The 26,023-nt window shown below is 31.7% G+C and overlaps 1 protein-coding gene and 1 long non-coding RNA gene across 9 annotated transcripts in view; one reads left to right on the forward strand and one right to left on the reverse strand.

Annotated features, from left to right (window-relative positions):
- The window catches only part of LOC142327376 (uncharacterized), a 131,731-nt gene that overhangs the window by 105,132 nt on the left and 576 nt on the right, over positions 1 to 26,023 (forward strand). Inside the window, exons 4-6 of one of the 5 annotated variants that reach the window (XR_012756975.1) lie at positions 300 to 477; positions 1,117 to 1,194; positions 10,038 to 11,126. This is a non-coding gene — a long non-coding RNA (uncharacterized LOC142327376). Of the gene's footprint in view, positions 1 to 299; positions 478 to 1,116; positions 1,195 to 10,037; positions 11,127 to 26,023 lie in introns of those variants that run through there. The other 4 variants (XR_012756971.1, XR_012756973.1, XR_012756972.1 and 1 more) reach the window with 4 other exon arrangements.
- The window catches only part of LOC142327375 (low-density lipoprotein receptor-like), a 34,954-nt gene continuing 15,068 nt past the window's right edge, over positions 6,138 to 26,023 (reverse strand). For 2 of the 4 annotated variants that reach the window (XM_075370375.1, XM_075370376.1), the window contains 2 exons: positions 21,242 to 21,467; positions 17,920 to 18,320 (listed from right to left, as the gene is read on the reverse strand). In XM_075370375.1, coding sequence (XP_075226490.1) covers positions 18,244 to 18,320; positions 21,242 to 21,467 — 303 coding nt within the window. In that variant the 3' untranslated portion in view covers positions 17,920 to 18,243. Of the gene's footprint in view, positions 8,659 to 11,964; positions 12,100 to 12,525; positions 12,655 to 17,919; positions 18,321 to 21,241; positions 21,468 to 26,023 lie in introns of those variants that run through there. The other 2 variants (XM_075370374.1, XR_012756970.1) reach the window with 2 other exon arrangements.

The raw sequence follows: 26,023 nt of genomic DNA on the forward strand, positions 1-26,023 counted from the left end.
AGCAACATAATGTATTTGAGTACTACACATGAGCAGCTATTCATAACAATAACAAGGAAGACCTATAACAGTCAGCACTTTAGCTGAAAAAAGTATGTATTACACAACTTGTAAGAGATAAAATATCTAATCCCCATTTTTTATTTATTATTTTGATGTATTAAATTGTACAGATTATAAAATCTGAACATATAATTGGTATTTTATTAACACATGAGCTGAAAGTTTTTTCCTCACAAACTACTGTGACTACTAGTCACTGTACTGTACTGTCTGTTGTGTTTGCATTTTATATACAGATGTGTGATAGTAATCGGATGATGTCATCTAGTCAGATAGTACAACAAACCCCACTCGCCCATCCTGCCTAAACTGATAAACATATAGTATAAGATCTTATGGACAGTAGCGAGTCTGAACCTTCTATTCTTCAAGATTCTGGCTCAGAATATAAATAATCAGAAAATAACAATTCAGGTAAGTTTTTAATAAAATATTTTGACACTAACTTATTCACAAACTGTAAGCACTTTGCTTTACAATCCAATATGTTTTGTTATACAATGTGAGTAAAAAGTTTGTAGCTCTAAAATAATTATTTAACTTGTGAATGCGTTAATGCAGTCGACCTCAAAGATTTTCCTGGCTAATGTTAAACAAAATAGGTTAAATTACTACGCAACTGCACTTCAAATGGCAAAATAAACTGCAAAACAGATTCTCATAATGAACAGTATATTAATAAAGATAATAGTTTTACAGTAATATTATTATAACCATAAAAGTAGGCTATATTTCTGTAGACTAGGACAAATTGGCCCCACCCGTTTGTGTCAATGAAGATATGATAAGAGTTTAAAAGAAAAAAGTTTCAATAACATGCTAAAACTATTAATTTTAAAATATTTTTTTATTACACCAGTATTTTGAGCTAGTAACAGCTTTAAAATATTTTGAGCATCTGTGTACTGTCTTTATTATGGAATAAATCAAGTGCTAATGTGTCAATCTTATAAATTAATCTTTATACCCAAACTACTGTATTTTAATTTTACTAAAATTTATTTATTTAAATAAAAATTCTAACAGCCTTTATGTTAACAATTTTTGTTACAGATAATGTAGATTATCTGAATGTGAAGATCCAAAAGCAGCAAAGCGATATAAATGTCAAATAACAGCGTAAGCGAAAATGTAATTCTGATAAAGAGTATTTTACTTAAAGGAAAATTATTGTGATAAAATATTTTTTAATTCACCATGCCTGCATAAATTAAAGTATGGTGAGAAAATTACTGAAGTGCAGAGAAATTCCATGTTCAATGCATTTTACAAAATGAGAAATTTTCAAGCTCAAACTGCTTACATTACTGAAATTTGTCGTCAAACTGTGCCAAAAATGCATTGTCTAAGAGATGGTAGTAGAGGTACTAAACGGAATCTCCATGACAATATAAATTTTTGTAAAAAACATTTTTTAGAAGCATTTCAAATATCTGATGGCTGGTCATATTGCTTCTTTTTTTCCTTGTTTTCCGTCACACTATACGAGAGCTCATAATTCAAATAGACAATTCCAGCCAGACACTGAAAATTCAGTTGATGCATTATGTACACAAAGAACATATTACACTTGTAATATGCTCAGTGGCTTATACGCCACTGAGTGACACAGCACGTTGTCGTGGTGAAGAAGGAAGCCATTGGTCCATTTTTCTGGTCGCTTTCTTCATATGTCGTTTCGTAAACGTTGCAGTACACCCTTATAAAATTCAGAGTTTACAGTTGTTCCCCTTGGAACGAACTCTGATCGCACTATGCCCTCACCATTGAAAAAACAACGAGCATGACCTTGATGTTGAATTTTGACTGATGTGCATTTTTAGGGCAAGGAGATGAACTGGTTTTCTATTGGGAACTCTGCATTTTGGTCTCAGGGTCGTAGCCATAGACCCAACTTTCATCTCCAGTTACAATTTTGGCCATGAAGTCCGGATCTGCATGAAGATGACCCTTCAACTCCGTGCAAATTGACACATGATTTTCCTTCTGTTCATCACTCAGAAGTCTGGGAACAAATTTTGCACTCGCTCGTCTCATTTGCAATTCATTAGTTAAAATGCTTTGAACGGATCTGTACGAGATGTTAAGGTCTTCTGATAGCTCTCGAATAGTCATTTGTCTGTTTGAACGAACCATTGTTTCCACTTTTTGCACATTTTCAACTGTTTTTGAGGTTACTGGACGTCCTGCACGCTGCTCGTCTTCAACAGACTCATTTCCGTTTTTAAATCGGTCATACCACTTGTACACAGTTTTCAAAGTTACCACATTATCGCCGTACACTGACTCTTAACATTTCGTGAGCTTCTTCGGCACTCTTTTGCAACTTAAAACAAAACTTAATGTTAATGCGTTGTTCAAAATCCATGTTGCGTGACTGACACGATAAACACAACCTCACTCTAGCGGCTCTGGCAGCTGACTGGCAAGCTCGAATGTTACAACTTGTCCCTGCCTGTCTCAGTTGATCAAGCTATTGGACAAATTACAACATATGGATGTAGCGTCGGCAGTTGCCGCTATAAAAATTTATTCACCGTATTTTTTGATCACACCTCGTATGTCTGAGATGAACAAGTAGCCTCAAGAGGGTCTCAAGAAAATAGGTTCCTGCATCGTTAAACATTTACAATCATGTTTAGCGATTGTTGCCATTAAAACTGAAACATTAAAGATAGCACTAACTTAGAACTTAACATCGTCCCATCAGCAAGCAAAAAAAAAAGTTTACATTTCATACCACCAGTTCATGGCAGATTAGGACTGGGATACAGCAGAAGGTCCCCTTTTATGTTTAATTACTGATTAGAAGTATTTTATATTTGTTTACGTTAACTTTATTTGATTATAGTACATTATTCTAAAATTTAATATGTAAGTTATTTTTCCTGCAGTGTTGTTACACGTACATGTGTTGCACCACAAGTACTTGTGGTGCAACACACGTACATGTGTTGCACCACAAGTACATGTGGTGCAACTTAGTTTTACATTAAAGAAAATTCAAATTTAAAAAAATTAACAAGATAAAACCATTAGTTTGGAAATATTTAAAATAAATAACAATATTCCAAAACAATTTTTTTATTTATAGTATCATTTCTTATAAAGGACTATATATCTCAAAACCATGTAAGCATGACTTTCATCACTTTTCCTTTCACTGGCACATATAAACAGCTTCAGGTGAGGATTCAATAACTGTGCAGCTTATAAAGTATGATCTATTAGAAAAATTATTTGAAAACATTTACAAGACAGAAAAAAATCACACAAAAATGGCAGTCTGTCCTCCTAATTCATCCTCTACCCAAAAAAGGAGAAAATATTATTTAAATAAATACAGAGGAATTTCTTTTCTTTTAGTAACTTATATATCAGGGTGGTTTAGAAAGGGAAGATCTTGTGCGGAACAAATAGTTTGTGTAGAATTAATTATCTGAGATAGAATGGTGAAATGCAAGAATTATGCAATTCTTGCAAATTCAAAGAGGTATATGATTCTGCGGGTAGAAATGAGAATAAATGTTTTAACTGAACAATCAATTTCCAATGCCTTTTCTAAAATTAAATTTATTTGGAATTATTAGAGCCATTAAAATAAACAAAAAAAAACAAAAAACAAGGTAACAAGATTATTAAATGTGGTAGAAACAATAAGTTTAGGTTACAAGGAGTAGATTGTTTTGCCTTTATTACATTTCATACATTACAAATTTCCACTTTCATATTCCCATGCACAACCTTCTTTGTAAGCTTCTGTGGTGAATTAATTCATCAGTAAAAAAAAGAATTTGTGTTGAGTAAAGTTAACAAAAAACACACAGCTAGTATTTGCCAAAAGAGATTGGACTTTAATTGGAAATAAAACAAATGAACTTATGTTAAAATCATAACCTTAAAACATAAAGAGAAATTATGAAATTAACATAACTTAATGATACTTAAAATATCAGCTGAATCAACATGAACAATGATGTTAAATGCAAAAATACATGAATATACATTTTTTAAATACACAATGTAACAAAGCCTGAAAACAAGAGAACATAAAACACCTTATTTTCAACTATATACTTAGAAAAACAAAACATCAATAAACATAGTATGACTGGAAAACTATTACATTACTGTCATATGCTGTAATATTGAAAAATTAGCAATGAACAGATGTCATTAACGTAGAAAAATAAATTACAATAATTTCAGTATAAAAAAAGAGTTAATTACAATATAATCACATTAAAGTAAGTAATAATATAAATAGAGTTCATTTTGGTAAATAAGCATTCTTGAAAATATAAAATTACAAAGTCCTAAAACATAACTGCACATCATGAGTAATTTGCTTTAGGTTAATTTAGAGAAGTATTATGAATACAGTTCATGAATAGAAAAGGATTAATCTCGGTGATTAACAAGTTACAAGATTAAATTATACAGTTAATTACCATAACAACAAATTGAAATAATTAAGCACGTAAAGTAGGTTGCAGCTGAACAAGGACACAACCTTATATAAGTCACCTGTTGTGACTGCACTTAAGTGAATAAATGGGGTTTTAAACTAAACATGAAATACAAATTTGAATTTTTGTATGATGAACTGAATGTTCCACAAATTTTAATGATAAAAGAACTGTTTAACGTAATAAATAATGAAAATTGAACTTGCCTGTAGCATACAAATATTAGCAAGAGACGAACTCGTGAATGAAGGTAAATGAATACATACAGTAATCCTGGGCGTAGCCTGCAGTGGTGTATCAGGAATACAGGGGTGAGACGTGTTTTAGAGGTTGAGCAGGACGTGGCGTCCCAAATATGTAGCAGCGAGTTTGGAGAAATTCTGCATCGATGAAATGTAATCAGCAGCTCGAGTAGATTCGGCGTCGATAGAATTGGCAGCTTGTAGTGATTGAAACATTTTCCACACAGACGTAATGTAGAATTTGAAGAAAAACTTAACGAAGAAACGAGGCAAAAACAAATCATAGAGATCGGTGAAATTACGAGACACTGCCGAGTAGAGCTAGAGAATATTTTGACAGAGAAATACTGCAACGTTTATGCGGGTATGAATGCGATGAAAAATATTATCATAAAGTTTGAGAGAGAATGGAGGTAAATGAATACATACAGTAATCCTGGGCGTAGCCTGCAGTGGTGTATCAGGAATACAGGGGTGAGACGTGTTTTAGAGGTTGAGCAGGACGTGGCGTCTCAAATATGTAGCAGCGAGTTTGGAGAAATTCTGCATCGATGAAATGTAATCAGCAGCTCGAGTAGATTCGGCGTCGATAGAATTGGCAGCTTGTAGTGATTGAAACATTTTCCACAGAGACGTAATGTAGAATTTGAAGAAAAACTTAACGAAGAAACGAGGCAAAAACAAATCATAGAGATCGGTGAAATTACGAGACACTGCCGAGTAGAGCTAGAGAATATTTTGACAGAGAAATACTGCAACGTTTATGCGGGTATGAATGCGATGAAAAATATTATCATAAAGTTTGAGAGAGAATGGCCATAGGCGACTGTACAGGAGGAATGTTGGATCTACTCTGCCGAAAAGATGGCGTGAAAGAAAAGAGGGGGAAACCAAACCTAGGTAGTGGACAGGAGAGAGTGTGTGTAAAAAACAAGAGATGTGTGCATGTATTAGTATGGGAACGAATGAATAACGGGTGTGTGAAAAGTAGCCATAAATAATTCGAGAAATGAATACACACGGTCACTAAGGATGACAGAAGCAGACAGTCTGGCCGGCACCAGAAGTGTCAAACACGAGAACAAATAATCAAACAGGTACAAATGACAAGCCCAAAATACGAAACATAGTAAAATTTATCATGCCTGTAACAAACAACATGACCCAACCCTAGCTTTGAATTCATTGGAAATAACAGAACTTTATGCATGGCGTAAACAATATGAATATTTTTATTTATATATATATAGAATCTTTTTATTTATATATAAAAATAAAAAGATTGATTTAAAAAATCTATCACAAATACAAGTGACAACAAAGTAGATTTTTCATTTAAAAGATTCTTAATTTTTTTAGAGGCTTTTACCTTCGCAAGTAAAAAAAAGTTTTTTTTTACATTTTGGCGGTATATATTTTCAAAAATATCTTTGTAAATTTTCAAGCATAAATTATATTTGCTCAGTTATAACAACTTAAAGTAGTACAGAATTTCAGAGCACAGTGAGAGACCTGGCATCTCAAGTCGCTGCCCTATATTGTTTAAGGTTTGCAACTCTTACACTTTCCAAAACCTTTTTCTATTGCGAACAGAATATATTACAGAATATATACAGAAAATGTAATAGGACTATTTAAATAATTTGAGACATAAATTTCAAAATATTTACTTTATTTTCAAGTGTATTTGTAAAAAATTAAAAACTAATACAGATTTTGAGGTTAATATTGATAACAGGCACAAATATCAGATTATATATTTCTTGTCTGGTTTTAATATTTGAAAACATTACTAAAATGGTTAGACATGTGATGTTAAGTAAACTTTAACACAAAATCAGAATGTGCTTTAGATTCAAGATCAGCGTTATTTGTGAAAATGTATTTGAGAATCTGACTGAGAAAACCATGTTCAGGAAAAACACATGCAACTTAAGATTTTTACAACATGTCTCACTTGTGAACTTTACACACATTTCTATATAGCACTTTTTCTGAACTCGTGGAATTTCTCACCGCCTACAAATTATCATATTGGCATGGTTGCAAGATAAGATATTTTTGGTTCATAAATATCACCTGCATATTATAACTAGAATAATATATAAATCTAATTTTTTTTTTAATGTAGTAATACAAATTAAAAAATTCTATTCAAGTAGTTTGTAGCCTTGACCGGCCTCTGTGGCTTGGGGTGGTAGTGTCTTGGCCTTTCATCTGGATTCCTGGGTTTGAAACCCAATCAGGCGTAATATTTTTCACACGTTACACAAAATTGCCATTTCATCTCATCCTCTGATGCAATACCTAACAATGGTCCTACAGGTTAAAATCACTATAAGCCAAAAAATAGTTTTTTTTATTCCATTCTAATGTATTTTATTTGTTGATGTTTACCTGTTCGATTTTTAATCGAAAAGGTAAACATTACATACAAAAGGTAAATCGATTTTTAATGCAAAACTGCTCGATTTTTAATTTCAGATAATACTTCAATAATTATCCCTTACACCACTGACTACCTACCATTATCACGTTTAGCGATACCTTGACTGATCAGTTTTCCTTACCTTTTTGTGTTGGTCAAAAAACTTAATAGTATTATTTTTACTCAATAAATATATATATCAATTAGATATAAAATTAATTGCACATTTTTATTACTTTTTTAATATATATTTTTTTAAATTGTCTTCGAGGCGTACAAGGTAGAAACCTCCTTGCAAAGTTGTAATATATACAAAAATGAGATAACGTTAAATTAAAAACATTATATAAATTTGGTTATACTTGTTTTAGTTTATGCATATTTTACACTTTTTTAAAGGTCACGATTTTCTAATATGATATCATTAAGATGTCTTTTTACGATGTAACTCTCGTTAAAAGATTTTTTAAAAAGATTACAAACATTAATTTTTTTCTTTAGTGTGGATATTAATGTGTTTTTTTAAATCATAGATGCGACTAAAAGACTTTTGACAAAATTTACATACATAATTTCTCTCTTTGGTGTGTAAATTAATATGCAACCTTAAACTTGAACGATGATTAAAAACCTTTTGGCAGAAATTACAAACATATTCTCTTTCTTTTGTATGAATATTCAAATGTGATTTCAAAGTAGAACTTTGATTAAAGGACTTCTGACAAAAGTTACAAATGTAACTTTTTTCTTTTGAATGGATATTAAGATGTCTCTTTAAATGGTTTTTACAATTAAATGATTTTTGACAAAAGTTACAAATAAAATTATCCTCCTTAGTATGAATATTTAAATGTACTTTTAAAGTATAATTTTCATTAAAAGATTTCTGACAAAAGTTACAAACATAATTTTTCTCGTTTTTATGAGTCTTAAAATGTCTCTCTAAATCATATTTACGATTATATGACTTTTGACAGAGGTTACAAACATGATTTTTCTCTTTGGTGTGTAAATTAATATGAACCTTTAAATTAGAATAACAGTTAAAAATCTTTTGACAGAAGTTACAAACATAATTTTTCTCCTTAGTATGAATATTTAAATGCATTTTTAAATCAGAACTTTGTTTAAAAGACTTCTGACAAAAATTACAAACATAATTTTTGTCATCTGAATCAATAATAAGATGTCTGATTAAACCGCTTCTGAAATTAAATGACTTCTGACAAAAGTCGCAAATATAATTTTTCTCCTTAGTATGAATATTTAAATGTACTTTTAATGTAGAACTTAGATTAAATGACTTCAGACAAATGTTACAAACATGATTTTTCTCTTTTGAATGAATAATAAGATGTCTCTTTAAACCGCTTTTGAAATTAAATGACTTTTGACAAAAGTTACAAATATAATTTTTCTTGGTACTTCCCTTGATGATTTCTTCATCAATAGTAACCTGTAAAAATTAAAAATAACTAATAATTAAAAGATAATTATGAATTAATGTAATATATCAATTACAACATTAAGTGTTATATCTTGTAAAAAGCCACTAATAAACTATAAGCAACTAAATATACTATATTCATAATCAACATGGTTTTGAATATTAATCATCATTAAAATAAGGAACTTTACATCTCTTGTAGTATGTTTATACACTTGGCTGAAATTATTATCATATCCTTATTTTAAGAAAACCAGCAAAACTATTTAGCAAATTATAACAGCACATAAATATATTTATTAGTTCTATATCCATGTTGATCAGATTTACAAACCCACATATTTTTAAATATGTACATTTTCCATACATATGTACATGTACATTTTCTGGTCTAAAGGTATCCAAAACTAATGGTTTATATTTAGTCATTGTAATTTCTTAAATGTACGCTCAAATGACAGGATATCTCCAAGATTTGTTCAGTATTCTCTTTCAGCTGAATATGCATGTGCAGACATGCTGACTCCAATCCAATTATAATCAGTTAAGGTGTGGACCCCTTAATAAAAAGTTTAGTATGCGTTTTGGTCAGTGGCGTTTCACTTGGTTACACATGTTCAACGCCTTGACGCAGTCTCCTACATCCAAGATTATTCATATTCCAAGGAACACAGATATGTTATCCGTGTTCCTTGGAATCAGTCCTTTTAACCTTGGAACGTCAGCGAGACGTTCTCACTGACATCATCATGGGTTCAGCTACAGGGCTGAACAAACACCAATACTTATCAGCAACAATTAATTCATTATTACCTCAAGGAAGGTTTGACTTGCGTATTCACGGCTTAGTTTACAATTCCTTTCTTAAATAAGGTTTTTTACAAATCTTTAAATTTTCTAACCATTTTTGTTATAGTTTTTACTTTTTTAATTTTTTTCTATTAGAATTTAATATAAGTAGAACATAGGAATATTGAATATAATAAGCTCTTCATTGAAAATCACCCCAGCAATAACATCAAAAAGGGTAAGTTCATCTCCTGATTGTATTTTTTCAATGTTTATTTTAGTATTAATACTAAACAATTTTAATACATAACTCCACATAATCACATATACACTGTTTTGAAACTAATAAAAAATTAAATTTAAAAAATCTGTCACATAATGAGAATAGTTCTTATTTTTATATCACATAAGCATGTACATGATTTCAATTTCTTTGAAAATATTCCTTTATGTTAATTGATTTATCACTTTTACATATTTTTCTTTGAATTCATAAAATGCTTTTTTTTATAAAATCATTTTTTGTAATCATTTCTTATAAAAATATATAAGATTATTTCCTTGTTAACATTCCTGATTATTTCAACTTCTTTTTTTAGAAATATGATGACAATTCTGAGCTCCCAGGCCCTTCAGGAATAAATAAAAGAAACCTGTCCATTACCGCACAAGAAAAAATCTTGTAATCAGAAGAAGTGTTTAATTTCCTAATGAATTCAGGTATCAAAGATAACAGGTGATAAGGGCCATGTAGAAAAGGTAGAGTAAAACACCTGCTCCAGGATTATTTAGATGTAGGGCACAGTGTATAAACGAATAATTTTTATAATAGTGTACCTCTGATGAATTGTTGGGAAGAAAACTTTAAATAACGGGGACCCTGAAGCCAAACCGTAAAGGAAATCCAGTTCATATTAATAAAAAAATTTCAAGGAGAGAAACTGAGCAAGGTTACACCAAAAAAGCTATCTGTGTATTTAAGTGGTTCGACAATGCCAGATAATAATGATTTCTTTTCAACACAGTACACAAATAACAACAGTCAAAATCAGATCTGGAAAACAAAAAGCTAAGCCCAAGGCTATCGCAAAATATAACAAAGTATGGACAGAATTGATCAAGCAGATCAACTCGTGGCTTACTAGTCCCTGGAAAGAAAAACTTTGTGATGGTATGCAAAAGTTGCTATTCATGTGATTATGAATAACGCATATCTACTGTATAAAACATATAGGCCTAACAAGAAAATGACATTGTTAAAATTTTGGGACGTTTTAATGAAAAATTAATTTACATTAACCAACAGAAAATAAAGCCAGAAACAGCAGTTTTAGAGGGACTGGCAAGACCCAAATTCATATTCCACAGAAAATAAAAAAGAATGAATCTGATAGAAAACCACAGAGAATCCCAATGTTATTGTTCGTTGTGTCCTTCGCAATCAGCTTTTTGTTTTGAAATCTCCTTATTTGAAATCTACTATATGTAAACTAGCCTAATTGGCTAGTTTACATTTAATTAAAATTTCTTATTGTTATTATTTCCATTTTAGTATTGTATTATATTTACTACTGTTTATGTTATTCCTTTGGACTGCTTTTTCAGTACTGTGCTGTATTATAATTGCATTTGATAAAATATTAATACTGTTTGATTATAATAAAATTAATAACAATCAATTCTGATATTTGTGTTTTTAATTTACATCTCACCCAGTATAACAATTTACACTCAGTTTTGTCTATAAAATTCATATCTAATATGCTTTTATTACTGTAGATTGTGCAGTATGAATAAAACAAATGAAAATATAACAATAATTTATATTTAATAAACAGGCCTATTATTTTGATAAAGAATATAAATTATTTCAATGCAATAAATATTATTTACAAATAATAGCAGACTATATAACAGAAGAAAGGATGATGTTAGGTCTGTATTCTGTGGCGGGCAACTTCACTACGGTGTCTTAAATATTTCGTCATTTTCTGGCCAAAAAAGCATTACTAAATTTAAAAAAAACCAATATTAGCATTGATAAAGGTCTGAAAGAAGTGAATTTAAAAAAAAAGAGCCACATTGATCGGTTTCTTGATACCCCATTAGCACTGAACGGACGTGTTAATGGAGACTGAAGCTTGGTTTCACAAATTGGAAATCATCCAAACATTTCAGTTAGTGACAGAGACTTAGAGTCTCTGTCACTAACTGAGACTTAGAGTCTCTGTCACTAACTGAAGATGTTTAGTATGTATCGGGGTCTGTTTTAAATTGCTTAACAAATTTTTAATAAATATTCAAATACAATAACCAAATGCAATTAACAACAAATCACCCAAAGCTTATTAAAATGTTAATTCGATGAACAAGATAAAAATGCACACATTTTAGTTATCACTGAAGTTTCAAAACAACACTTTTGCTCTCACACATTGACCATTTATTATTCACACACCTTAGTTAAGTATGAATTAATTAAACAGAACTAAATAGAATTAAAAAAAAAAATTCTTAAACACTTACATGACCTGGATCAAATCTGATCTGTTCTTCTGTGTTCACCGTGTGTAAATGCTTATCATTTATTTGAAGTTCATTCGTTTTCATATTAAAATTAAACGGTGTTGAAACTTCATTATTCAATGAGATCTCAGATTCCTTGAAAAATGTGAAAATTATATACAGTTAATAATTTTTTTTTTTTTATTCTGATAAACTTAATAATACCATTATATAAAAATCACACATCACAAAATAAATTAATAATAGAAACATGCATGCAATTGCGCACACGCACGATTCTGCTGGAACTTTCAAAACCTATTCTATTCTAGTTTGATTCTACATTTATTTATGTATGTATGTTCTTTTTAATTATGTAATGTATATGTTTGTAATATGTACGTTTCTTTTTAAATTTACTGAAATATTTTATTTTTTTTTTTACTTAGAATGTTACCCATTAAAAAATAGAATGATTAGTTCAATATATATGATAAAACCTTTCTAAATTATCCAGATTTTGCCTTGCAAAGGTCCATCTGGATAATTGGGTTCCACTGTATGAAAAATCTAAACCCTTACCTCGTCATTTTCAACTTTTAAATTTTCTGATTTAACTAAATTGGTCTCTTCAATTGCTAAAGGATCTTTTGGAATATCATCATTAATAACATCAAGCGGTTCCTCTTTAAGTTGTACTAAATCTTTTTGCTGCAACACAAAAACAAAAAATGAATCTTTTTGCTGCAACACAAAAACAAAAAATGAATGCTACAAAGTAATTATGTTTATGATTTTTGGATAATTTATGTTACAAAGATAAATTGTATTTCCAATTCACTTACCACATATATTAACAGTACAGCCATAGTTAAATTATTACTATTATTAGGTGACTAATGTGTCAGGTTTTGTATAGGAAAACCTAGAAAATGTTTCTTTTGCTTAATGTTATCCAAATTTAAAAATACTGCTATTCACCTCAAATTTTTCTACAAATTGTTATCTTTTACAATCAAATAAGCTGTTAAACTGTCGCGGTAATTCTCTTGATTTAATCTTACTGACATTAGTGTTAATATTGCTTATGATGAAATTTTTTATCACGATAAATATCATTTACCTTTAGAGATAACATTACCTAAGATTTTGAATTCTACTCTTACATCGGATAAATACATGCCAGACAATAAAAATATTAATTTTGTAAGATTCAGGATTTACTAAAAGAAAGTTTGATTCCAAATAATAGTTATTTATTGGTGGTGACATTCAGATATCAATAATTATTGTCCTATCAGCAAATGGTTTTTGCCAAACTCTTAGATAAGTTAAGTTTGTATGAAAATTAGATCTTGCGTACAGAAATTTATAGTTCTAAAAGAAATGGTTTTTTACAAAGTAAATCTACGCAAATAGAATTTATGTGCACATATGGAAGATATTGTTGATGCGCTAAATGATCTTATATTCATGCAATCTATAAAGATTTTCATTATGCGTTTGATATAGTTAATATAAAATTAATTAGAAAACTTGCAGCGTGTGGATTTAATAATAAATTATTGTCTTAGATACATTCATTTTGTACAAACAGAATTCTCTGAGTTAAAATTGATAATTTCATTTCTAAGCCTATTTATGTTAGATCTGGAGTAAGACAAGGCATGCATTTGGCTTCAACAAATTTCCTACTATTTATAAATGAGTTTAGTCTTGGATGCTGGTTATAAGTCGGTTAAGTGGACTGTATAATAAAATACACATTTTGAATGAAACTGACACTGATTGACATTTTGATTGTATAGACTGACACTATTGTACACCATTACACAAAAGAAACTGTGATTATAACCAATGATGTTATGTCCACTACATGAATCCAACTCAACTACACTGAGCGAGCAACACACATAAACAAGGGAGGGGGAGAACGCCCACCACACCACACACATAAGAAAAATATCTAACAAATTTAATTATAAGCTATTTGCAATTTTTTAATTATTTGCGGATGATATGAAATTGTTTAAGCTTATTACAAATCTAGCTGATATTCAGTTACTTCAAATCGACTTGAGCTCTGTGTATAGAGATAGAAGCAGGAGCTACTATTGGGAGTAATAATGATGATGATATTAAACATGCCCGACTAGTATGGATTTGTTGAGCTGAACTATGCGTTGAACAGAATGGCGGTCACATTAAACAACTGCTTTGAAGAAACGTTGGCAAATTTAGCAAGTTTTCAATAATTTTTAGAAAAAAACCAAAAAATATGTGGTTTTTATTTTTTGAAATCTATTTTTTATTCTTTTTTTCTGTTATTGATAAGTTTTCTATTTGTTTTCATTTACATTATGTTGTCCAAACATTGCTGAAAATTGTTCTATTTAACATCAAATCACTTTCCCAATCAAGACTGTGTGTTTTGTTTCTAATTAAAGTTGAACTTTTCAGATTTGTATTTAAATTTAATAGACATTATTTACATAAATTTTCTCAGACGCAAATTCTCTGCAAAGTTAACTAGAAATCTTTCCTTATTTATTGGTAAATTAACAAAGTTATTTTATTCCAAACCTAAAACAAGTGTACTTTCTGATAAAAATGTTTCATGTTTTACCGCATTCTTCTTAAAAACTAAGTGAAAGAGAGGTGTATTACAATTACCTAATTTCTTACATCAAACACCATAAGGAAGCACAAAAATTTTTGTACAGTTTAATTTCACAAAGGAAGCAGAAAGTACAGCAAAATGTTTGTGAGGCAAATCTCACAAATGAACAGTTTTGTGACCTATGTTTTTATGAACTTTTTTCATATTTTTGGCGATATAATCATCTTCCAAGAGATTGCTGTGCAATTTGTAATCACCTTGCGTATTAAGTGATTTATTTTTAAATGATTTTAGTGATAATACTAATTTGGCACCGATTCTGATGAAAACTCTGAATACGGATCAAAATTTGACAAACCAGATATAAATGAAAGGACAAACAATTAGAGTGATTCAGAGGAAAGTTATGATAGAAATATGAATTTGTCTGATTCTGTTGGTAATTCAGCTGATATAAGTAATGGCAGCAATACTCAAGATTTATTGTATTCCTGATCAAATAGAGTATTTTGAAGTAGACAAGTATGCATCATTGGAGCCTCCAACGCTCCAATGTTTTCAACAATGCACTAGACAATGATAACAGTGAGACAATTAATCTAATCTAACTGCAGTTAATAACTTATATATAAGATGACATTTTATGGGGACCTGCTGCTGAAAACCAGTTATTTTTCCAAATGCCTTTTCATTGTTAGTTAATGATGAAATAACAGCAAAAGTACAGACGCAAACCCCCAAGAATAGTGTAATACACTTTCATCAATTATACCATTTACAATTTATTAGTCAACAAAACAAATTGTTATGCAGACCAAAAGATTCAATACAACCAATATAAATAAAATGAAAATTTCTTTGGGATAATTTTTTGGATGGGTCTTGATAAAAAGGTCTGTTATATTCTACAAGTCTGTTATATTCTAACCAGGATAGTAAGCTAATGCCTCACAACAGATTCGAGATTCTTCTGAGAGTACTTCATGGTTCAAATAATGAGAATGCACCAGAAGGTGACAGACTGTACAAAGTTCAACAACTCATTGACTAGCTTCTCCCAAACATTCAAAATGTAATGAATTCCCAGGAAGAGATGTGAAAATAATTCCTTTCACAGTACAGCTTGTTTTAATCAATACAAGCAAAAGACATCACCATGGGGTGAAACTTTTCAAATTATGCCTTGTCTGTAGCTACACATGGAATCTCATGATAAATGCTGGAAAAGAAGCAATTTCAGGCAAAGGGAATGCAGAAAATTATGTGTTGAAGCTTGCTAGACCATTACTTGAGCTGGAGGAACAATTTATCGTTAACAATTTTTACATAAGTGTATTGTTGGCTTCTCAGGTACTTGACTGATGTACACATGTTGGTACCTTAAGGGTCAATGAAAATGCTAAATCCAAAACAAGTAACAGACCAAACTGAAAAAAGGTAAAGTAGTTACAGTCCAATGTTCAATAGCAAGCCGGCCTCTGTGGAGTGAGTGGTAGCATCTCGGCCTTTCATCCAGAGGTCCCGGGTTCAAATCCCGTCAAGCATGGTATTTTCATACACAATATAAATCATTCATCTCATACTCTGAAGTAATGCCTAACAGTAGACCCGGAGGTTAAAAAAGAAAAAAAAAATATATATATATATATAGTTTTGAAATGGAAAAAAACAGGGATAACACATCCCTGTTATGATTTCAACATGACAAAGATGAAACAGTAACAAAACAGAAGAGAGGGTTCATTTCCTACAGATGTTTGATCATGGTGTACAGGTAACTGGATCAGTCAAGTTGGATGTACAAAAGACTGCATCAGTACCTAGGCTGATCAATGAAGAGCTAAGAAGTCAACAGCAAGACGGAGGTGCAGTGGCTGCTGTAAAGTAAAGAGGCAAAGATAAAAAAAGCTCAGCAAAAACTGTCAGTGTGACAACAAAGTGTTCTGTGTGCGATGCCTTCTTTCGTCTTGACTGCTTCAGCACAGCACACTCACACTCAAGTTTTGTGAAATGAGATGACTAATTTTGTTATCTCATAAACCTTTGATAGAAACTTCATTATCATGATTTTTCATGATCAATGGTTGCTTCTATTAGCACCATTATTGGTTATGTACATTATAACACGAATCTACTGTTGTCAGTTTTAAACTGTTCATTCTTTGGTTCATTAAGTTTCCTTCCCTGTGTTGTGTTTTTCTAAAATGCCTTGATGGAATGGGTTACTGTAGTGAAAGATTTTTTGTTTTCTGGAATCCTTTCTATTTTCTTTTTTCCTGGGCACACAACAAAGTGTAATTTTCATTCCCTGTTAGGAAATTCATATAGTATGTAAATAAATATTAAAAACCCAAAAGTAAAATAAAACCAGCAGTAGATCTCGACTGTTCCTCGTATTGATTCAGATGTGTGTGTTAGAGAACACTGCATCAAAAGTTAGATGACTTCATTGCTACGTAAGTGTAGATCATTTGGTTTGTCTTCCAAAGTCATCTCACCATTTTCCACAGGGTTTGAATAAAATGCACCTGTAGCAAGACAGATGAATGAATGATAAACTACATCTAGCATTCTAACAGCGGTGGATCAAGTGTATGAATAAGCAACACTGCCGTACTCCAAGCAGGAATGGACTAGAACACAGTAGAAGCGCAACATGCATACTCAATCAACTCCCCATTGAGTATTAGATAAAACTCTCTCTGCATGTCTATCATTTTTTTAAATTCTACTTTCAGCTCCTTTAAATATATTACACGCATTAGTCATTGGTCAAACCACATTCCTAAAAATCTAACCTCTGTACATATTTCAACTGGTTCACCATGCAAACAGTTGAGAGTCAGTATTTTTCCTCAAACATGAAAAGCAGATGTATTTCATCTTCTCCAGATAAAACGCAAATCCAGTCATTTTACTCCACGATTCTAAATGGGTTATTTTATTTTAAGAGCAGTCTCTCACTAGTACCCATTGGGTTGGTCTAGTGATGAACATGTCTTCCCAATTCAGCTGATTTGGGACAGCTCCAGCATTCAAGCCCTAGTAAAGGCAGTTACTTTTATACAGATTTGAATACTAGATCATGGATACGAGTGTTCTTTGGTGGTTGGGTTTCAATTAACCGCACAACTCAGGAATGGTCAAACTGAGACTACCCACTTCATTTACCCTCATACATATCATCCTCTGAAGTAATACCTGTACAGTAATTCCCAGAGGCTAAACAGGAAAAGAAAGTCTCTCGCTAATAGATAAAAAGTTCTAGATGCTATGTAAACTGAAAAATCATCAACAAATAAAGAACACATGACTAGTTTTCATACTTTTTGTTTTAATATTTATAGCTACGGCAAATAAAAGTAACACTTCGGACACTTCCCTGTAGTATTCAGTTTTCTAGTGTGAAACTTTCGGATATCATATTTCAACTCAAAAGGGCTGACTACTGATGAAACCACTGATAAATTCAAGATTTCCTTGTATACTTCATTCACACAATGTATTTAGGATTCCTCTCCTCCAAGCCATGTCATACTTCTTTTGGACATCAAAAAATACAGCAACCAGGTGATGGCAAAGTAGAAAGATGTTTTGAATAACAGATTCCTGGGCAACTAAATGATCGATAGCTACCTTGCCGGAAACTACATTGTTCAGGGGCAATTAGGGTGTTTATCTCAAGGTACCAGACTAGATGTTGGTTTATTGTTCATCAACTTGCACAGGGTACTGGTCAAGGATATAAGATGGCAACCTGAAAAACAAAATTTATCTTTACCAGGTTTTAGTACAGGAATCACCAATGCTTCTGATCAAGAAGTGGGAAACACCTGGTCAGAGAATATTTTATTGTAAATAGACAAATAGTAAACAGGAGGTTAGATAAGTTATACTAAACATGATATTACCATTTGCAGTGGAAGTATCATGAAAAATATTCAAGGCATACCTCAGGTATTGAAAAGAAAAAGGACATTTAACACATTATGCGATTCTCCGATAATAAAAGGCACACTTTTTACCTGCAACTTATACCTCATAAACTCAGGACAGTATGATGATGTTAAGTGAAACTGACCTAAAAGAGTAATTAAAAATGTCACCACATCAATTGATGCTATAACGAGGATGCCATTGCTTTTCAGTTCAACAGTGGTGACTGTCCTGACCCACACATGGCCTATACTTTTCTCCAAACAACAATGATTGAGTTGTCCGAAAAATGGTATTGACATAATTTAGCCATGATTTCTATTTAGCACACTGCAACATTCGATAGCGCACAGCTTTCACACTGTGGTAGGCGCAAAGCACTTCTATCATAGGCCATGATTGAAATTACATAAAGCCCTGCAACGATCCTTTAATGCACTTCTGCATTCTTTGTTCCACCAATTTCTGTTCTTCTACCATCTGGAAAGTCAAGGCACCTGCTATTATATTCACTTGCACTGTCAAATATCAGGTGTGCAAAATTGGAAAGTTGGTGGATCGCATCACCACTTCAACTGAAATGGCTAATTGTATCTTTGTATCCGATCCAGTCTGCTTACCCAACCACCCATCTGAGGCAAATCCTTACTATCAACCAAGATAACAACCAGTCTGTGATCGCTTCCAAAAATGTTTTTGGAAACATGCCGTTTACGACAGTAAGAATGCTGAACACGACAGATCGATGCACGAATGTGTACCTATTTGCAGAATGCAATCACAGTTTGGTGCCAATTAATGACATAAGAGTATTTAGTAGCTCCAAGCTAAAATTTTGATGCTGTACAAATATCAGGAAATACAATTTTAAAAGATGCACAAATATCTTCACACGAATTTAAGGATAACTTATTTTATACAACATTGAGAACCCACTTAATCTAGGCCTTAGAAACATAGTCTTTTTAAGAAAAAAAAGTAACTTTGTTGTCATTTTGTGTATATGAAATCTAAGATTCAAATATATAATTTGCTGCTGAAATGCTATAACTCTGATCAGAAGATCCAGGCAAAGGACACACAGATGTATCACGACCACTGTTCTCACAACAGATGATCAAAATTTTAGTCCACCGAGTTGAAGTACCACTGGGAGATAAAAATGTTTTCAGTGAAGGCTGGAATTCCTTATCTTAATTATTTCATTATACTGCTTTTCTTTATTGTGCGAAGACAATGCCTTTTGGCCCATATTGCCCAGTCCGAAGATGTTTTTTACACACATTGCAGAAAGCATGATACATATGTCTACCTCTTCTCAACCGACTGAATTCTAGGTGTAAGTTTATATCTAACCACTGTTGATTAAATAGTCTTTTAAGATAAAATTTATAAGCAATTAATAACCAAAACACAAAAAAATTTCAGGGTGGTTTGGGAGAAATTCAAGAAAACAACATATAAATTTTTCAATAACTTTTTGTTAAAATTTCACTGGTGAAAAAATTAACTGCAATTTGGAATATTCCACCTTTAATATAAAGGATAATTGGGGTATGAAAGTAAGAGAACAGAACATGTTAATGGTTGCTTGAAGCATGTAGTTGCAATGTGCTGGGCGATGGGATCACCACTTCCCAATGCCAGGAAAGTATATCAAATATATTTTGGCATAACTAAAAATTAAATTAAAATTTAAATAAAATTAAGATTGTGTTAATTATCAATAGATAATTAACACAATCTTAATTTGGTAACAAAAATCCAATTCTCTGAAATTTTTTCCTGATATTTTTCTAAAAATTCTTGAGTATTCCTGACTAATTTTATATTTCCTGCCTGTGGGAAGCATGTATAAGTTATCTTACATCATGTTTTTTAGAATTAAATTCTCTACAAGTTTTGTTTCAAAGTTTTTTGTGTTAACTAACTATTGTATGTCAAACATAAAAAAAAAGTTTTTTTTTACCAGAATTTATTGATTTTCACTGTAGATTTCTCAAAAGCTACTGAAGATACAATTCTAGAACCGATTTTATTTGATTTTTCAGATGATTTCAAAAGAAATCTTTAATGTTTTTATCTAAGTTTTATTGGTTGTATTTACATTAATTCACTCAAAATTAAATCTCTACAAGTTTTGTTACTAAATATTCTGCATTTATAAGTCATTTAACAAAGCTTTACTACAAACGTAAAAAAAACTTGTTTTTCAACACCAAATTTTGTGTCTGAATCTTAAAAAGTAATGGAGTTGCAGTTCTCGGACTTATTTTACATTTCCAATTCCCCAGCTGAAATTACTTAAGAAACCAGCAACTTTACTCCTTATTTAGGGTCCTAAAAATTACAGTAGCGCTTCTTTTTATTAGAAGAGCTGAAATCCAAGTGAAATCTTTCCCTAGCCGTAACTCGAAAACAAAATGTCTCCAAACCTATGTTTATATGAATCTTTTTTCATTATTTTCACCATTAGAATATGTCCTGAAAGTTTCTCCATTTCTTCCTGGGACACTTATATAAGTTATTAATGACTTATTAATATTACACAGAATTTCACGCAGTTCTCGAACCTTTACTTTTATGTTAGTATAAGAGCTTCTATTACTTACTTTGTGAGCAATTTAGATTCTCTATTAAATACATACTTCTTTTAATCAGACATCAGGTATATTTTAAGTATATATAAAAATAAAAAATATAATATTTAAGAGCTATAAAACAGTTGACAGATTTAATTACCTAATCGTCTGTATGGATTATTTTCATCAGTTGGTTGATTACTAATGTCATAAATTGCAATATCACGAAGACGTTGTAATCCTGATCTTACTTGTGTTGGTAAAGTTGCATTTTCTTCTATTATTTTAGATGCTTTAAACACAGTCTGTAGATTTCTATCAACCCAGTATACTTCACCTCTATGAACTGCTACCCCCATACGATTTGGGAGATTTCTTCTAATTATCTAAAATATAAACAAAGACTCAAATTTAAAAAATATATCACTACTTCAAATTTCCTTCTATCAGTAAACAAATTTTACATATATTTACTTAAATATTAGGTCTAGAATCACAATAACATTATATAATTAGGTTTTTAAAAGAGCTGTAGACAATAACAGCTAATTTATTTTATTTTTTTCTTTTAAATTAAATTCTCAAAGGATTGTAAATTTAAATAGCCTGATTTTACCTTAGATAGTACCGTGAAGAGAATCCATTGAACACTGGTAACAAGGGAAATTAAAACCAATTAAAAGGAATAGTATTTTTAACTTGTACCTTAAAGGATCAGCAGACATAAATAAACAAAAACTTTAGTCAGGTCATAACATAATTAAACATCACATAAATTACATCAGGTATAGTATTTTTGCATTTCAATATCAAAAAGGAACTGCTTTATCATTTGTTAAAGGAAATCAGATGGAAAAATCTGAAAGCACCATCACACAGTTCAAAATTATAGACAAAAAACAGAGGTAGTAATAATCCACATTAGTGGATAAAAATAATAAATATTAATAAATTTTATTAAATATTAATAAAATATTAATTTTATAAATTAATAGTGAGCAGCTATGAAAAAATAATAAATAAGTATAATCAGCAAATAATAATAATAAAAAATTCATGCATTTTTTTTCTAAATATTTGAAAATGTATAATAAATATGAAATGAATATCCAACAAATTTAGCTTTTTCAAAATACTCTTAAAACCTCATCAGTGCATTAATATTGTTTGAATAAAAGGGAATTTTTAATTTATTTTTAACACAATTATAACTGCTAATAACGCAATAATCCTCCTCTATGAATCATGAGACCTTGCCGTTGGTGAGGGGGCTTGAGTGCTCAGGGATACAGAGTAGCTGGACCGAAGGTGCAACCATATCGGAGAGGTATCTGTTGAGAGCCAGACTAAGGAATGATTCCTGAAAGAGGTCAGCAGCTCTTTCAGTAGTTGTTAGGGGCGTGAGTCCGGACGACTTAAACGGCCGTATCAACATCACTCAGTCCTCTGAGTACTGCGCAGCTGAAAGCAATGGAAAACTACAGCTGCTTTTTTTCCAAGAAAATGTGGCTCTCTGCATTTTCACATAACAATAATGGAGGCGCCTTCCTTGGTAAAATATTCCGGAGGTAAAATAGTCCCCCGTTCGGATCTCCGGGTGGGGACTACTAAGGAAGGGGTCACCAGAAAATTAAAAAATAACATTCTACGAGTCGGAGCGTGGAATGTTAGAAGCTTAAAAAAGGTTGGTAGGCTAGAAAATTTAAAAAGGGAAATGGGTAGGACAAATGTGGATATAGTAGGAGAATTAGTGAGGTTCGGTGGGAAGAGGAAGGCGACTTTTGGTCAGGTGATTTTAGAGTAATTAACTCAGCTTCAAATAATGGGCAGGCAGGAGTAGGTTTCGTGATGAACAAGAAGATAGGGAGGAGAGTGGAGTATTTCAAAACGCATAGCGATAGAATCATTGTAATAAGGATAAAATCAAAACCTAAACCGACAACGATTGTTAACGTCTATATGCCTACAAGCGCCCATGATGATGATGAGGTAGAGTGTGTATACGAAGAGATTGATGAAGCAATTAAACACGTAAAAGGAGATGAAAATTTAATAATAGTTGGAGATTGGAATGCAAGCATTGGAGAAGGCAAGGAAGGAAATATAGTGGGTGAATACGGGCTGGGCAAAAGGAATGAAAGAGGGGACAGACTTATAGAGTTTTGCACGAAGTATAATTTAGTAATTGCCAACACCCAATTTAAAAATCATAATAGAAGAATATACACTTGGAAAAAGCCAGACGATACTGCAAGGTATCAGATAGATTATATCATGGTTAAGCAAAGATTTAGAAATCAACTCCTGGACTGCAAAACTTACCCTGGAGCAGACATTGATAGCGACCATAATTTGGTGATAATGAAATGTAGATTGGGGTTTAAAAACCTGAAGAAAAGGTGTCAGATGAATCGGTGGAATTTAGAGAAGCTTGAGGAAGAGAAGGTAAAGAAGATTTTTGAGGAGGACATTGCAAGAGGTCTGAGTAAAAAAGATAAGGTAGAAAATGTAGAAGAAGAATGGGAGAATGTTAAAAAGGAAATTCTTAAATCAGCAGAAGCAAACTTAGGCGGAATAAAGAGAACTGGTAGAAAACCTTGGGTTTCAGACGATATATTGCAGCTGATGGATGAACGTAGAAAACATAAGAATGCTAGTGATGAAGAAAGTAAAAGGAACTATCGGCAATTAAGAAATGCTATAAACAGGAAGTGCAAACTGGCGAAAGAAGAGTGGATTAAAGAAAAGTGTTCAGAAGTGGAAAGAGAAATGAACATTGGTAAAATAGACGGAGCATACAGGAAAGTTAAGGAAAATTTTGGGGTACATAAATTAAAATGTAATAATGTGTTAAACAAAGATGGTACACCAATATATAATACGAAAGGTAAAGTCGATAGATGGGTGGAATATATTGAAGAGTTATACGGAGGAAATGAATTAGAAAATGGTGTTATAGAGGAAGAAGAGGAAGTTGAGGAGGATGAAATGGGAGAAACAATACTGAGATCTGAATTTAAGAGAGCATTAAAAGATTTAAATGGCAGAAAGGCTCCTGGAATAGACGGAATACCTGTAGAATTACTGCGCAGTGCAGGTGAGGAAGCGATTGATAGATTACACAAACTGGTGTGTAATATTTATGAAAATGGGGAATTTCCATCAGACTTCAAAAAAAGTGTTATAGTTATGATACCAAAGAAAGCAGGGGCAGATAAATGTGAAGAATACAGAACAATTAGTTTAACTAGTCATGCATCAAAAATCTTAACTAGAATTTTATACAGAAGAATTGAGAGGAGAGTGGAATAAGTGTTAGGAGAAGACCAATTTGGTTTCAGGAAAAGTATAGGGACAAGGGAAGCAATTTTAGGCCTCAGATTAATAGTAGAAGGAAGATTAAAGAAAAACAAACCAACATACTTGGCGTTTATAGACCTAGAAAAGGCTTTCGATAACGTAGACTGGAATAAAATGTTCAGCATTTTAAAAAAAATAGGGTTCAAATACAGAGATAGAAGAACAATTGCTAACATGTACAGGAACCAAATAGCAACAATAACAATTGAAGAACATAAGAAAGAAGCCCTAATAAGAAAGGGAGTCCGACAAGGATGTTCCCTATCGCCGTTACTTTTTAATCTTTACATGGAACTAGCAGTTAATGATGTTAAAGAACAATTTAGATTCGGAGTAACAGTACAAGGTGAAAAGATAAAGATGCTACGATTTGCCGATGTTATAGTAATTCTAGCCGAGAGTAAAAAGGATTTAGAAGAAACAATGAACGGCATAGATGAAGTCCTACGCAAAAACTATCGCATGAAAATAAACAAGAACAAAACAAAAGTAATGAAATGTAGTAGAAATAACAAAGATGGACCACTGAATGTGAAAATAGGAGGAGAAAAGATTATGGAGGTAGAAGAATTTTGTTATTTGGGAAGTAAAATTACTAAAGATGGACGAAGCAGGAGCGATATAAAATGCCGAATAGCACAAGCTAAACGAGCCTTCAGTAAGAAATATAATTTGTTTACATCAAAAATGAATTTAAATGTCAGGAAAAGATTTTTGAAAGTGTATGTTTGGAGTGTCGCTTTATATGGAAGTGAAACTTGGACAATCGGAGTATCTGAGAAGAAAAGATTAGAAGCTTTTGAAATGTGGTGCTATAGGAGAATGTTAAAAATCAGATGGGTGGATAAAGTGACAAATGAAGAGGTATTGCGGCAAATAGATGAAGAAAGTAGCATTTGGAAAAATATAGTTAAAAGAAGAAACAGACTTATAGGCCTCATACTAAGGCATCCTGGAATAGTCGCTTTAATATTGGAAGGACAGGTAGAAGGGAAAAATTGTGTAGGCAGGCCACATTTGGAGTATGTAAAACAAATTGTTGGGGATGTAGGATGTAGAGGGTATACTGAAATGAAACGACTAGCACTAGATAGGGAATCTTGGAGAGCTGCATCAAACCAGTCAAATGACTGAAGACAAAAAAAAAAAAGAAAATAACGCAAACTCTCATCTTCCAATATAAAAGATTAGGTAACAGAAGTAGTTCTTTTTTTCTTTTTTCTGTTTAACCTCCGGAACCACCGTAAGGTATTACTTCAGAGGATGAATGAGGATGATATGTATGAATATAAATGAAGTGTAGTCTTGTACAGTCTTAGGTCGATTGTTCCTGAGATGTGTGGTTAATTGAAACCCAACCACCAAAGAACACTGATATCCACGATCTAGTATTCAAATCTGTATAAAAGTAACTGCCTTTATTAGGATTTGAATCTTAGAACTCTTGACTTTGAAATCAGCTGATTTGCGATGATTTGAACCACTAGTCCAACCCGGTGGCTTAAGTAATAGTAGTAATAGTAGTGTAGGTATAAATTGTTCATTGTTTCAACAGTTTATGATTATTACAATACCAGAAAGT

This window comes from Lycorma delicatula, chromosome 7 (genome assembly GCF_047948215.1).
Source record: "Lycorma delicatula isolate Av1 chromosome 7, ASM4794821v1, whole genome shotgun sequence".
NCBI classification, from domain to species: domain Eukaryota; kingdom Metazoa; phylum Arthropoda; class Insecta; order Hemiptera; family Fulgoridae; genus Lycorma; species Lycorma delicatula.